The 15,927-nt window shown below is 42.0% G+C and overlaps 3 protein-coding genes across 3 annotated transcripts in view; 1 reads left to right on the top strand and 2 right to left on the bottom strand.

The window, feature by feature from the left end:
• The first annotated feature begins 1,327 nt into the window (after positions 1–1,327).
• Positions 1,328–11,506, top strand: nuak2 (NUAK family, SNF1-like kinase, 2). The gene is made up of 6 exons (XM_035661411.1): positions 1,328–1,558; positions 5,728–5,848; positions 6,428–6,579; positions 7,573–7,638; positions 7,998–8,250; positions 8,377–11,506. The coding sequence occupies exons 1-6, from the start codon at positions 1,328–1,330 to the stop codon at positions 9,423–9,425; spliced, it is 1,872 nt and encodes a 623-aa protein (XP_035517304.1). The 3' UTR covers positions 9,426–11,506.
• Positions 11,490–15,003, bottom strand: ccnd3 (cyclin D3). Its single transcript, XM_035661432.1, is given in 6 exon segments — positions 11,490–12,074; positions 12,077–12,224; positions 12,449–12,591; positions 13,459–13,621; positions 14,110–14,325; positions 14,399–15,003. Coding segments are annotated over 6 exon segments (945 nt in total). The 5' UTR covers positions 14,636–15,003; the 3' UTR covers positions 11,490–12,036.
• A 414-nt stretch (positions 15,004–15,417) lies between these two features.
• bysl (bystin-like) overlaps positions 15,418–15,927 on the bottom strand; it is a 4,828-nt gene continuing 4,318 nt past the window's right edge. The window contains exon 6 of the mRNA XM_035661726.1: positions 15,418–15,925. Within this exon, the coding sequence (XP_035517619.1) occupies positions 15,782–15,925 (144 nt within the window). The 3' untranslated portion in view covers positions 15,418–15,781. The remainder of the gene's footprint in view (positions 15,926–15,927) is intronic.

Here is a 15,927-nt window from a genome sequence, read left to right as displayed (position 1 = left end):
TTTCCACGTACATCGTTTGAATACATCCACAGTGTTGTAAAGGGAGCTGATCCAGTTGTTATGGTGGAAACGACGGAACCCAGCCGAGTATTGTATCTCCAGGACAGCGCGACGTTATTTTGCTTAGTAAGAGTTATAGCCTAAATGTACCTTACATGATCCAAATAGTAGATAGGTGTCTGCACTCAACTCGGCACATAAAAGGCCCTTGTGACGATGTGCGGGTCGTAATCCGGGTGCCCGATATACATTACTTCTATATATTATTTTACATTGGAAGGTGCTAATAATTAATGAAGTTACTTGGTGGCGAATGCATTGTTGTAGAGTAGATGTCTTCGGACTTGTTGTTTCGTCAAGGTGAAGGACATTTATTTCGATGCAGGTTGAATATCTGCTGGTAGTTTTGTTCTGATTTATCTCGCTTCTAGTCATGGCGGTGATCTGGATGTTATGTTTTAAAATCGCAATACGGCCAAGTGCATTATCAAAATCGCATGAGCTTTTGATAAAAGTAAAATGTGGAAAAAAAACAGCATTATAATGATGAACTGTAGTTCTGAAGAGATACCTTGGTCTACAAATCTTATTCTCCAGATTGTTTTAGTACATAGTCCCAAAAAACTTCACCTCATCCAAACATCAACACTAATCATTATTCATATCGCGACATCTGTCAAAAATAATCACTTTATGATGTTTTTACCATATCATGCAGCCCTACACTACAGCTACTAATAAAGCAGTCTACTATCACACAGTATAGTGTATAACAACTACACTACAAGTACAACACAACATTGAACTAAAATACAGGCTGAATTGGAGGCTTGAAAACATACAATAAAAAAAAAACACATATCAACAATAAAAAGAAAAAAACAACACAAAGAGATTTAAACGGTGTGACAAACAACCCGCCCTCAACCTATGAAGTTACAGGTACCGGCACCGCCCGGTGTACAGAATCAAACGCTCCTCTGCGCACCTGAACCGCCCCTCGGCTGTGTGACGTGTCCGGCTGCTGGCCCCGGTCCGCTCGGGTCTCTGCACGCTGTGTACCTGCTGCTGCTAGTCGGGCTGAGCTCCACGGAGAAGACACACACTCTCCCCTCGGTCCTCTAAACGTCAGTAATAGTCGTGGCAACCTACCGGACAGCCTCAGGCGGAGCAGTCACCTTTCATTGTTATTATTATTATTACCTGAGCAACTTTGGTTGAAGCAACTTGCTCCAAACGACGACAGGGCTCCGCGCGAAGGAATGCACGTGAACAACAACACCTGCGTCCGAAAATACCCGAAAAAAAAACCGACAACAGTGTGAGGATGGACGGCTTACATTCAACCCGGGTTTCGTCCAACCGCAGGCCGTCTGTGGGCCGAGTTTCACCCGATGAAAGTGTCGGGAAAGCTCCGTCTCAGGTGGCCGTGAAAAAACAAGCCGTGAAGAGACACCACCACAAGCACAACCTGAGGCACAGGTACGAGTTTCTGGAGACCCTCGGGAAAGGAACATATGGCAAAGTCAAGAAAGCCAGGGAAAGATCCGGTAGACTGGTAAGAATTTTTTATATTATTATTATTATTATTATTATTATTATTTACTATGTGGGTTAGTTGTAATGCCTCTATGCACGGTGCCCACATCTGCAGTCAGCATTAAGCTCTGTTTGCTCTACTGTCCCATCGGCCACCTGTTGTTTGGACATCACAGTGCTATTTTTAGAAGTGCACACAGGTAGTTTGCTTTTGGGGCAATTTACTATACAGGTTTGGCTACAAGTTTCTCCCTGTACAACAATGGGGAGCCATAATACTGAACTGTAAACTAATAAAAGAGGTGAGTGTTTCAGCAGCCAAACTACTGGTGTTGGAGTTACTCTTACTTACTGGTTTCTGAACTCAATCAATGAATGAGCTGGTTTTTTTATGTCTTATAATAATCATAATCCAAAGCATTTTATTTTCAGCACCTTCATCTGAGTGGATACTTCTGTTTCTTAACAGGGTTGAAAAATCCACACAACACTGGCCCTCTGTGTAAACTACATTAAAATAATTCCACATAGTCAAAACTGATGTTTGAGATCATCCTACAAAGACTGAAGCAAAAATAGACTCCCATAAATCTGTCTGTACACCATGCAGTCACATCCTACTGGCGTTAAAAAAGCATGAGGAAAAGGCGTTTCACTGAAAAGTCACTTGAACAGGAAAGTTAGGTAACTATTAAGGGAGAGGGGGAAGTTGCGTTTCTCGAGCCTTCCAGGTGGATTCCAGTTCCCCATGACCGAAAGAGGAAAAGGGAGGTATTTATATAAAGATAAGCCTTTAAAAAGGACAATGAGGAGCTGGTGTGTGTGTTTTCACTAGACGCTCAAATGGATGAGATAAGATGTTCCTTTTTTGATCCCCCGGAGGAGAAATGAAAGGATTAATGTACCTGTTAATACTGAAATATTACAAACACCTCAGTATAATGCAGCACAGCTAACTGCAGCCGACAGGATGACCGTAACGTTGGATCAGCACCAAGACCAATCAGTTTCAACAAAAACGAAACTATAAGGTCGGGATTCACCGCAGGACTGCTGCATTAGACTGCATCTGTTTGAGCTCGGTGTGCCTGATAAACTGGCCACTGAGTGTGCGTTTGTGCACATACTACAAACGGTGTTCCACACGTGATCATTTGCATTCTGCTGGCCCATTTGTTTTTGTTTCCATAAGCAAATGTGTCTGACATTTAATCAGGAAGTGTACATTATAGGCAAATGATCAAAAACAAAACGCACACCTGGGGTTTAATGCGTTTTTCCACTTTTTGCAGGCAGATGGCTATAAGATATAGTGACTCATCAAGTAACAACAACAATAAAAAAAAATAAAACGATACTTGGCCTAAAAATGAGCTCCCTTTGTCAGCAAGCGTGGCTCAGCTGCCAAGTCTTGTTTATCAGAAATCATTCCTGTTATGTCGGTGTGAGGAATTCCCCTTCTGACACAAGTCCAGTCTTGTCTACACACACATAACTGACCTTACGCTGTCTGACGGGGCTTGCTGCTGCCGCTCTTTGGTTTTTATAGGTTATGAGTTGGTGTCTGAGATTCATCCCTTCAGGCAGCTTCCTAATCCCCGTGCCTCAAACCCGTGTTCAACTATCAAAACCCCGATTAGCTCAAATGTATGTTGTGAGTCATCCGCTCTACACAAAGATGGCTTAAACAACAGAAGTGAGAGAAACATTCATTGGCTTTGTTTTTATCTACCTACCTTTTTAGCATTGACAACATAATGGACAGAGATATGTAACCTGACACAGGGAGTGACACAACACAAAGGATGGCTTCATCTTGCGTGCGTTGGCACTACAGCTGTTCCCATTGTCTAAATGCACAAGTTTAATTACATAACCCGTTAAGGAGGAGGGTTTCAGCATGCAGCGATGTACGGTTAACCTCACACATGACGTGTGCTACATGTGTGTCGGAAAGGACACCCCAATTACCCCAAGTGCCTATATTGAGTTGCACCGGCTATTCATAAAGCCATTACTATGTTAGTGGGTTCCTAGAAGCAGCTATTCTCAACATAGTGTTGCACAATTAAAACTTTAGAAAGGAGTGTCAATTGTTTGCTGGGAAACATCGGTAGGTAACGATTATCTTCAGTCATTATCAAATGTTTGAGTCAAAAAATGTCCTACAAATCTGTTTTTTGCTCTTCACTCAAAGCAGGTTACATGTTAGCAAGCTAGAATTAGCAGCGACACATGAACGTTACTGGATGTAAATATTTAGTAACGATCTCTACGTAACGTTAGAAAGTAGTTTGTGTGGTGCACTGTGTTTTTATTAATTCATGTGTAAATCGTAGTAAACCTCCGTTAAGGCAAATGCTGCATTCACAGACTCCTCAGAAGGTTGCATTTCCCAAGTTGGGAGTCGTTCTTCCCACTTTGGTGTGTTCATGAGCTTTAAGTCGTAATGTAAAAATAATGTTGTTGCTGCACCAGTACATTTCCTAAAACCACTAAAATATTGCTTTGCCTGACCTGTTGTCAGGGTTAATGCTGATTAATAACTTATAACTACGCGGTCACTCTACATGGGCAGCAACTAACGGTTACAACTGATTACCGTTTTACAAATGACATGTGAGCAAAAAAAAAGTATACGCAATATATGAATTAATAATACGTTTCTAACCATCAACCTAACGTTTACTCACCAACAAGTCCAATTTTTTTAATTCTGTTGTAACACCAACTGTTTCGTGGTATTACTTGCAGGTAGTAACAATGTTCCTTAGCCCACGTCACTCCTCTTCTGTTCAGAATACCACAGGAGTCAAGATGCCCTTTGTGTTTCTTCAATTTCTCAACTGTGGCAGACGCCTTAGATCACAGTGACCCTCTATTATTTCACATTTACTGTTTTCAAGTGCAAAAATGTGGTTCTGTTGATACAAGATCTCGGTGTTAAATATGTAAGATTTCAACCTAAGTGCGGATTGCGTGGAGCAAGCTGACAGAAACAAAGACCGCACACACACAGATAACCGCACAGTGGTGTGAACTCATCATGAGTGTGAGTTCAGTCCATCTGACAGCTATGCAAACACACACAGGAAAACTCATTTCTCAGAATCAGGAAAGAGGTCTGTGCGGTGTGAATACAGTGCAGACCTAAAGGAGGATCCAGGGCCAGACAGTGACTCATGACGGGAGACGGTTGAGTGTTGAAACTAAGACAACAAGTCCCCGCTTTAGTCATTCCCCCCTGTCTGTAACCCCGAGAGTTAAAAAGGAAAAGAAAAAAAGGACACCCCACCACCCATATTACTGGTGCCTCATGACACCCTTCAAAGTTGGGGTAGACTGATGACGCACTCGGTGCACAAAGGAATTCCAGGCATCTGAGCTTCAAATAGACCAACCAAACATAAAGACATGTATACAGTCAGAGGCTCGTATGTGACAGGTACAGAGATACTATTCAGATTTAAATGTCCTTATTCTACAAGTCTCCCAGACAGAAGAGCAGACAATAGATGTCTTTACAGCAGATAATCGTTGACCCGGCGTTCCCTCTTGCCTTGTTAGAAACAACATGGCCGAGTTTTCGGTTCACTGCCCATTGTTCCTCTCACAAGAGGATGACCTTCAGATGGAAGCCAATTCTTATTAAATAACATGTTTGTGAATGTTTAGTTTTTTTTTAACGTTTGCTTAACAGACCAGGCCTAATCCAGCATATTAATGTACTGACCCCTATGCAACTGCAGTGTATCTGCTCACTATTGTTTTGTTTCCTTTGTCATTAAAGTGAGATTATGTAACTTTTGAAATAATAAACAACATTCTTCTTACTAGTGAAGTAAGAATGAATTAATAAGAAATAAAACACACCTTTCCATGTATTATGACACTCAGGAGTTTTGATGCTGCAATCATAACTTGCCCAAAGTGGGAAATCTTAGCAAACCATAGAAGATAAATATTGTGTAACTGATATTACATTAGTAAGTCTGTTTACTGACTCAATGACTCATCTCTGTTTTTATGCTCCAGCTACACTGATATTTAATATTTACCAATATTCTGCAATCACCTTTTGTCACTTTTTTGTAGTGAATTGTAACTCTGCATTTGAATTAACTACCTGTCTCGTAAAAGTAAAATACATTTTTGACCAAAAGTCAAATATTCTTTTTCTTTCTTCAGGTTGCCATAAAGTCGATCAGAAAGGAGAAGATCAAGGATGAGCAAGACCTGGTTCATATACGCAGAGAAATTGAGATCATGTCCACACTCTGCCACCCACAAATCATCACCATATATGAAGGTACGACATTTAAACTTTAGTGATCAGTGCTTTTCTTTTTCTTTTTTGTATGTGTGTGTTTGGTTTTAGTGTCATTGTTCACTCTCTGGGCCACACGCGGAGTGAAACGTGATACCTGGAAAAAGTTGTCTCTCAATCAGTCTCTGTTAGAGAGTCAGAGTTTGGTCACGCAAGTCTTTGTGCTGAAGAGCGATGCTAGGTTACATAAGCTTTGGTACCCTGACTTACCTCATCAGCGCTGCAGGATAATGTGCAGAGCCTCGTGTCTTCCAGTGCCCCTGACGCCTGATGAGATGGTCATCGTTCAGTGTTTCTCCACCTCAGTGCATGTCTGTATGCAATACAGTCACCCTGGGGCCCCGTGTATCCTAATTAGTGTGAACTAGGGCTTGTACGGGAAGATAGAAATCTGTTTTAAATGCAAGCACGTCCTTCATTAAAACAAGTTCCATACATGTTGGTACTGTAAAAGGCTCTGCACAGTCCAGTACAATTAATATCGGTTCCATTTTGGTGATGAATTGGATTTAAAATCTTGAATAAAATGGGTTGTGATGTTGTTGTTTTTTTATCTTTCAGTATTCGAAAACAAGGACAAAATTGTGATTGTGATGGAGTACGCCAGCCGAGGGGATCTGTATGACTACATCTGTGACAAGAGGAACATCTCTGAGCGCGAGGCCAGGCACTTCTTCAGGCAAATTGTATCAGCTGTGCACTACTGCCATCAGGTAAATACTGCAAAGCTTTCATACAGTTCATATAAAGTTGTACCGAGGTTGTACCAGGGCAGAGAGTCTTAGCCCTCTTCATGCATGGCTGCTACGTCAAACCTAATGGCACAGAGCTCCACTCAGACTGGCTGCTCGGCTAGTTGTGTTTTTCCAGGACACTGGCACCCCCAAAGTTACATAATGGGCATTATTCACTGTCAGCCTGCTGTTCTGAACAGGCAGGCTGTGAGAACGATGCGGGGGGAACTGAACAGTTGGTTTGTGGAGAGCTAGCGTTAGGGCTAAAGGCCATCCGTCCCGACACACACGCATGGTCTCACACTCTAATGAGGGTGTGATGGAACAGAAGGGCTCTGCGCACACACACACACACACAGTTGTTCCTGTAGTCCAGAGCTGTGTAATTACGAACATTTACAGTACACTGTATTTTGTGTGCAGCACTTTGCAGAGCATTTATACAATATTTACAGAGTGAATTGCCCTGTCATACTCTGTGTTGACCACCTGTCTTATTTCACTTTTATTGAAGGCTGATTTCTTGTTAAATATTTAATTTTCCATGCTGAAGCCAGGACATCGAAACCCTTTTTTTTTTGTGATTTATGATTTATGAATAATACGGTGATGGATTCTTAAGTATTGCATGCAGTAGCTTCTTTATGAATGCATCTTGACAATACATTTAATTCTACATAACACAACCTACAAAGAATGTCTGTCGCTAAAGGAAGTGTCCATAGACAAGAAGTAGCTGACCTGCATTTTTTAAAGGAAAACAAACTCAAACTCTGCCGAGTCAAAGGCATGCCCCCCTACAGAGTGGAGGACAATGAAGCATAGCTGACGTACCAGAAAAAAATCTGTGTTCTGACCCAGTAAAAAAATAACTAATCCCTTTTTATGTAATATAGACAGTTTCCAATAAACTGGTGTCTAATTTACTGGGTGGAGGAATTATTGTAAAAAAAAATCTTCTTTTTTTCCTAGAATGGGATAGTACACCGGGACCTGAAACTGGAGAATATTTTACTAGATGGCAACGGCAACGTGAAGGTATGAATAAAAGACATGCTGAACATGAAAATGAATATTCCCACACCTTTACATTTACAAACCTTTACATTTACAAACAGGGTTAATAATCATTAAGTATCGAAAGTATTGTTGGCATATTATGTACAGCAAATGGTGGTTATTACCAAGAAATCTTATTGTCAGATTTTCATTACTTGCTGCACTAGATCTTGTGTAAAGGTGATTCACTATGAAATGTTTAACATGTGAAATCAGAGTAGTACATGGTATGAGTAACTGATGAGGAGATAGTGATGCATATGGAAATCTTTAGGTTACAGCAATCTGATGATACATCTGACGGGGCTCAGCATGACGTCTACTTCTTGTTCTTCCAGATCGCAGACTTCGGCCTGTCGAACCTCTACCACGGTGATGAGTATCTTCAAACCTTTTGCGGCAGCCCTCTGTATGCTTCCCCGGAGATTGTCAATGGACGGCCGTACCGTGGGCCAGAGGTGGACACTTGGTCTCTTGGTGTGCTGTTATACACTATGGTTCACGGCACAATGCCGTTCGATGGACACAACCACAAGACACTGGTCCAACAGATAAGCACTGGAAACTACCGTAAACCCAACAACCCTTCTGGTGAGTCTTTTCTTTAAAAGGTCTGAAACATTGTTTTGGTGTTTATACTTTGTTTATCAACCTTATTTGATAGTAATGTTGATTTTCTCAGCTGAGCACAAGAAATGTTTTTTTCCTCTCTCTCAGATGCATGTGGGCTTATCCGCTGGATGCTAATGGTAAATCCTGAGCGCAGAGCCACAATAGAGGAGATTGCAGGACACTGGTGGCTCAACTGGGGCTACCAGCAGTCATTACTGGATGAGACAAAAAGCAGTCCAGCAGAGCAGAGCGCTTCACCGGCCTCGCCATCAACGTCACACCCTGCTGGGCTGGCTAGCGTTGCTAGTTGGCTGCGCCGCACATCCAGGCCTCTACTGGAGAACGGCTCCAAGATGCGCTGTCTGCTCCGCTCACAGGGTGGTGGAGGAGATGTGGTCCGGCAGCGCTCTCTGCGAAGGTCCCGAAAGGAAAACAATGTCTCCCAGACCGTTCACGAGGCGAGCTCAGAGAGTCGCCCATCTAAGGGTATTTTAAAGAGACGCAACAGCGTGAAGCAGAAGGCAACGAGCGAGACCTCTGCTGCAGGTTCAGCGGACTCACAGAACATTTTGGGTTTGTCTGCACCAGCCAATGCCCCTTCAGCTGCCCTGCTGCCTCGCAAAGGTATCCTAAAGAAGCCCACAGAACAAGAGTCAGGGTACTACTCGTCCTCTCCTGAGAACAGTGACTCTGGCTGGGCACCACAAACTAAAGAGTGCCCTTCAGCACCAACCTACAGGAAAGGCATCTTGAAGCGCAATGGAAAGTTCTCCTCAGGCGGTCTGCAGGAGTTTGGCTCTCTGGACCAGCTGGCAGCCTCTTTACCCCGCGGAGGCACCAGGTCGAGACCAAGCGGGGCCATCAGCGAGGACAGCATTCTGTCTTCGGAGTCCTTCGACCAGCTGGATCTGCCCGACCGAGTAGGACCTCCAACACACATGGATAAACCAGCCAGGGCCAGCATGAGAGGATGCGTGTCTGCCGACAACCTTTTGGACATCCAAGAAGACGGGATTCTTGGGGACGGGTCGCTGAGGCCCTGGAACTGCTACAAGTCTGGAGTGGCTGACAGTGCCTTTTCCATCACAGACTGTGATAACGTGACTGAGGCTTACAAACAGGCCATGGTCATACGAGGCTCTGCAGCAAGCTGAAGGCCGATAATTACATACACTGACTAAAGAATCGTTTTTCATTCAGAATTCTTAAATGACTGTAAACTACTGAAGACATGATAGCCAAAGTGCATTGTGTGAAATTACCAGCACACCGTAGTGATGATCATTTTGGCTAACTTGAATTGCACAGCACCAAAAAGGGAGCAGGCTTCTTGTTAAACATCTGATTGTATTTTAGATGGTGATTGATCAGTGATACTGAAATGAGTTTATGAATAGCTTGAGGTTTAAAAAAAATAACCAGATGGCACAGTATTTTACAAAAATAATGATTGAACAGTGTTGCAGTTGAAAATGTCCATTTCAAAGATTCTCAGGAGGAAGAAGAGAGCTGCTGTCGGTCAATCAGGAGCTCCAATTTTCAACAGGAGAGCTTCCTGTCAAAAGTGTAGTTAACGTAAAAAGTCATCCTGAAACCAAAACGCTGGTCTTCAATGTCAAGAAGAAACTGTTTTTGCTCAGTGACAATAAACTAGGAAACATTTTACAGTCACAGTAGGACTATTGTTTGAATATTGCATAAGCCACAAAGTCAGTGTGTTTTATTGTCGACGGGACAGTTGGAGAAAGTGTTTATGGCTTAATGGCTCTTTAGGATTCTAGCTCTGTGATAGTGGATCATCTGTCTACCATGTGTTTATCTAGGAGAACAGCAGTAGGTCACAGGTTCAGTGTTAGCATGGGTTCACTGTTTAACTATATAACTACAGCTTTTACTCTCTTTTTTTTAGCATGTTGGGAAAATGACACTTTATGGTTACCAAAGAACAAATGTGCTAATGTTGTTTGGATTTTTTGGGGGGTTTATCTTTACTTAAAGCACGAGAAAAAAGTGCCAAGAAGACGTGTTTGTAGCGGGGATTTCAGCTCTAAAAGAGGGTTTTTGTTTGTTGTTTTTTCTTGTTCTAATTTTGGATAATTACTTGAATCATAATCATGACTCACATCAAGCAAAAACCAGTAGAACCTGCTTTTGCTTCCAAGCAAACAGTGATACCAATCACTCTGTGTATGCAAGTGGCAGTTTCACACGAAGGTGCAGCTCATTAAGTCATACTTTTTTTTGAGAGTCACAAGTTGAAATTTGAAGAACAGTATTGTGTGTGTTTTGAACCATGAGCCACAGCCTAACTGTTCTATGCTGTTGTATAATGTGGCGCACACTTAATGTGTAACCTTTCAACTGAATTTTCAAGATCAGTCATGGAGCTCAGGTGTATTGAACTTTGCATTTTAATTCAAAATATCCAGACACCTGGGGTGGTACAGTATTTCATAAAGCTGGATTAGACGTTTAGTCATCCTAACTGTTAAAAATGTTGCATCGTGGAGACTCAAACTGTTAAAAAGAACTTATAGACTTATATATATGAATTATGCTATTATGCTTATAAGTCTGGCAAGATATTCCATCACTTTTTGTAGTTATCCGATTCCTTTTCTTCCTAATCCTGCTTTATGAAATACCTCCTGGTGAAAGAGAAAGGTACATCAGTATGTTGAGTTCTATATGAAATTTCGTGCTGCACTCGAGTTACTTAATTGGATTGGCATGCTTGGCATTAAATTCGAACATCAAGCCGGTGCCTGTAATAACACCTGATAACCATACAATTTATTTATCGGCTGTTATGTAAGTATTGAGGTTCTTGTAACAAACAAGGCAGTTGCACCAGGAAGCTGCAAAACCATGTTGTTCAGAAACTGGAATGTAAAAAAACTGTATTTTAGTTGGGCACACTTTGTGGAGAAATCTCATTTCAACTGGAAGTTCTTGTCATTTCTAATGTGTCATAAACTCATCATTTATTATTGAAGTGCGACATAGAGGGAAAAATGCAATGACAAGTCTAAAATGGTATCCGTTTCATTTTTTTAATGTGCATTTGGGCATTTCATCACTGTTTCCTCTCTCCCTTGTCCCAGAAGACAAGGAGGGTCTATTAATATCTTTTTTCTTTTAACCACAACAAAAAACATGTTTTCCAAAGTTACTGGCTTGTCATTTATATGACTGTGTGGGATGAGGAAATCAATAAAAAAAAAACTACAAAGAACTGCTGACTCATGTTGTTACTGACCTAAATACAAATGTCTTATGTCAGTTTAACAGTAAAGATTTATAGTCACAAGGGATTTCAGTGCTGTGCAGAAATATCTATTCAAGCCTCTCAGAACTGTCCAGATATAAAGTTAATATTACATTTACAATAAATGCAAAATATATGAATACATATCTATAGACGATAATACATTTAAAAAGGTGCAAACACTGCTAACAGGATTCAGTGCAATTTAACGAAGTATCACAAAAAAGTTAATGTGGCCCTAAATACTAATGAAGGGCGCAATCATATCCTACTTTACAAAGCTGCTTCAGCAATTGCAAAATACTTTAAAACGAGCAGCAACAGGATGGACATTTGAAACAATTCTCAGGTTCTCAAACTGAATTAGCAGAGGGATCTCCAAAACAATTAACGTGCAAAGAACATTGAAGATGAAGGAGAAATGGCATTTAGACACATTTCGCCTGGTATTTAGGTTTTGTGTTCTGTCTGATGGCTGTAAATGTACAATTCACTCTTCATTCAGGCAGGGAGGAGTGTTTTAGCTTGATGTCGCTGGTGTCAATACAACATCCTGAATGTCAGCAGGAGTGTAGCTGACCTCTGAGCTGTGTGCTGCTGATCTGCAAACACTAGCCGGGAAACCAGAGGGCAGGCTGAGCTCCAGCACACTCCCCAGCAGGTCATAGCAGTGGAGGACAGAGCTCTGTTCAGGGTCAGAGTAAAAGAAAAACAACCTTAAGTTCATCAGTTGGTCATTGGCAGACTTTTGGATCTGAACAATGCTACATGTGTGCACGGGGTTGCTCTTTAAAACGTATTTAACAGTTTGATCACGGTGGTAAAATGATCACAAACACACCAGTCAGTGTTGACAGTAGGGCAAAGTCAAAAGAGAGATTATCTAAAAGTGTTAAACATTACCCTCACCAGATCAATGACCAAAAGGTTGGCCAAAAACTTCATAACCGAATCAGAAGCGACGGCAGGATCCACTAACTTAAGCCTCAGCGTGGCAATGCTCACGCAGGCACATGCAACGGTGGAGGGCAAGAACCCTGAAAACCTGCAGTCTGAGGATGAGAGAGGAAGATTACTCATTCTAGAAATGAAAAGAGTTTCAAAGAGAGCTAATATTTCCTAATAATTAACTCCCCCCTTACATTTAACTTAGAGACTATTGCAACAGTGATAGGCTACATGTAGACTATTAGACGGACGCCACCATTGTAGACACACCCTGATGGACAAAAGGAAGCACTCAAAAGCAGACATTTCCCAAAACCTGATAATCTGATACACTATCCTAATTGCTTCAGGCAGGAGAATTGTTGAGACAAAAAGTCAGCCATTCGATCCATGCTCAGACACCTTTTTGAATGGGATACAATGTCAGGAGCCAGGAATTCTCTTAAATTTTATGGGCTGTAATGTCATAGTCCATCTAAAACGGCACGAACTGACTGTATCCCTGCGACCTGTTGCCTCGGGCAGCATCACAGAGATTCGTGGGAAATCAGCCAGCTGAATAGTCGGACGCAGGTCTTTCACAGCAGACAATACAGGATTACACAAACTCAGCTCTCTGTCTCCAAAATGAACTGCTGACACATCGTAATCAAAGTTATGGCTGCTTTGTGTCCATTGTTTGTCGCATAGAAAGTCATTTAATTTCAGTAACAGTTAATTCTCTTACAAAAAAATGTTAGTATCACTGATTTAATCGCAAGAGATATAAAACAGCTGCTTTTATTGCACTGGAATGATAAAACTGCCTTATAATTAACCACGGAAATCCTTGAGCAATAGAAAATACTTGGTGAAACACGTCTTTTTAAATACTGCATCCACTCCTGATGCACTGAATCCACTGCTGTAGTTTATTTGAAAAAGAAAAAGGGAAAAAAAAAGTCTTGTGTGTTGGTAGTAATGTAACTTACCAGTGGCTGCCAGAGCAATGTAGGTGTGAACATGCCTGCGCATGTTTGGAAGGTGGTGGGGTTCAACAAAGGGGAGCGCGTCAAGAACTGGCTCCAGGAAGTCCGAGGGTACCACAGAGGCCAGACACCAGTCTAACCTGGACACCACTGCCACCTCCCACTGCTGCAACACACACATCCCTCTCAACCAGTCCACCATCATAATGCCACTGCATCTAAACGTCTACACAACCCTTGAAACCCTTCAAAGGAGCAATATGTAGGATTTAGGGGGTTTCTGGTGGTGTAGCTGCAGATTACAACCCACTCGCCTCACCCTCCTGTTAGGAGCGTGTAGAGAAACTACAGAGGCCGCTGAAAACATGAAAGACCATATCTAGAGCCAGGGTATTGTCCATTCTGGGCTCCTGTAGAAACATGGATCATTCAAAGGGGGCTAAACACTAATAAAAACATACTTAATAATAATATATTTCATTTCTGCCAATAAATCCTCCTAAATGTTACACACTGGACATTTAAAACAAAGCTATATCTGCCATGTGAGGGGACAGTGGTTCCTTGTAACAAACTGTATTGAACTCCACTTTCTGATTGTCTGCACTTCTGCTATCCCAAATATAATGTGTAGCTTTAAAATCAAATAGTTACCAGGATGTCTGACACTGAAATGGAGTTTTCCGTGTAGATACAAAGCTTGCTGGCGGTCAGATGGACAGTCTCTCTCATTTTGGAGGCCAGGAACATGCACACGGCCCCTAGGAGCTGCAGGTTGGACTTCTCGATGGCAAAGCGGCTCAGGTAACAGTCCAGGTAATACACCGCCAGCGGGAACACCTCCTCCTCACATTTCTGCTCCTCACACACCTGAAATACGCACATATGTTGTATTCTGAGTAAATGAAACAGCTGTGTGAAATATGCATTCACTTTTGCATACCTGAAACATCCACACTGCCAGTATCTTTCGCATGTACGGCTGGATGTCTGTCTGGACTCTGCCGAAGTACGGAGGCACCTGGCAGCTCTTCTCGATGGCCGTCAGGTTGTGCAGTGCCCTGGGGTCGCGGGTCACGGCGGGGTCGCTGCCCGCCCGGAGGACCACATCACGCCACGTTTCACCGCCATTTGTATCTGAGGATCGACTTTGAAGCTGTCCATCTTCACAAAAATCCATTCGACGAAGTTAAATACAGAAGCAGTCAATACGGGTTTCGATAAATCATTAAAATGTCGACGGACCGTTGCGCTAGCTCTGTTAGCCGCTAACGTCCGTACAGCGTCAGTTCACCAACCGTCCTCCAACGGCCCTCTAACGGCCCTCCAACGGCTGCTGGATTCACTGGTTCCTTCAAACCTTTGAGGGGCTCAACTGGGCTCAACTGGGCTTTGTTAAATCAGAGTGGAGAACTTTCTTTCACCTTGTTCTATCAGAAAAAACTAAAACTTTTCACCAATGTCGTCCTACAGAGGCAGCTCTCTGGCCTATACAGACGCCACAGACTTTGAGGTTAACTAAAATATATTACTGTGCATCTCCAAATATAGCTGAAGAGCGGCAACCAGAATATGTTAATAATGAAACTGGGCAACACCAAGTCCTATTTATACAAGTTATATTGTCATTTATTAACATTTTTACTGCTAAAGTCTTATGAAGAGTTGTTTGCAGTGTTCCCTTATTAATATTAACTATCTTCCTTTTGTTTTAGGTATTGATTATTTGGTAAATATTTATTTTTTTATAGCAAGTTACTTTAACACACCAATCTTTAAAATGTTTGCATTCAGGTGGAATTAATAATGAATGAGCCTGTTTGCTGAATTAAACACATAATTGAGAGAATGTTTTTTGTATTTAAAAATACCAAGGTTGTTAAAGTAAGTTTTCAACCTTTTTTACCATCCATCTTGTGTATAGCTTAAGCAGTTGTGAACATAAAATGGAGAAACACACGATACCTGACAGTTAGTTTTTAATCCAAGTTGTTGCTCTTAATCAAATGTACACAAACACCAGTCTTCATATTCCTGAGCAATCACGGCACTGCAACTGCAGTAAAAAAAGCTCAGGCTCATGATAAGAAAATACAACATTAACATCACTACTGATGTGCATCTTTAACTATGCAAAGTCATCCAAGTAGGGAAAAGAATCATGGCTCCTGACAGACCGTAATGGTAGACTGTGACCTTTGAAACAGCCCTTTCATGGGACAGGAAGAATAATGAAGTTAAATTTAACAAAGTTTTCTTCGTGCTGAGGAACCATGAATCATCTGCATCAGAGGAGGAGGATGATACGCCACACCAGACTGAGTCCTCAGTCCATTTCAACCGTAACAGGGAGCCCAATCTCAAGATCCCTCGACTCCGAGTTTTGCAGTTCTCTGCGGATCTCTGCAGAGATCTGAGGGTGTGTTTGTATCTTGAGCAGCTCCAGCAGTGCCGTCTTCTGTTCGGAGGCCA

This window comes from Morone saxatilis, unplaced genomic scaffold (assembly GCF_004916995.1).
Source record: "Morone saxatilis isolate NCDOM2014 unplaced genomic scaffold, NCSU_SB_2.0 Contig18, whole genome shotgun sequence".
NCBI classification, from domain to species: Eukaryota; Metazoa; Chordata; class Actinopteri; family Moronidae; genus Morone; species Morone saxatilis.
This window is presented reverse-complemented; position numbering and strand designations above follow the sequence as displayed.

Coding starts and splice junctions, on each gene's coding strand:
- nuak2 (XM_035661411.1), top strand. CDS start 1,328: ATGGACGGCTTACATTCAACCCGGGTTTCGTCCAACCGCAGGCCGTCT. Junction 6,580..7,572: donor CTGTGCACTACTGCCATCAG/GTAAATACTGCA, acceptor TTTTTTTCCTAG/AATGGGATAGTACACCGGGA. Junction 8,251..8,376: donor TAAACCCAACAACCCTTCTG/GTGAGTCTTTTC, acceptor CCTCTCTCTCAG/ATGCATGTGGGCTTATCCGC.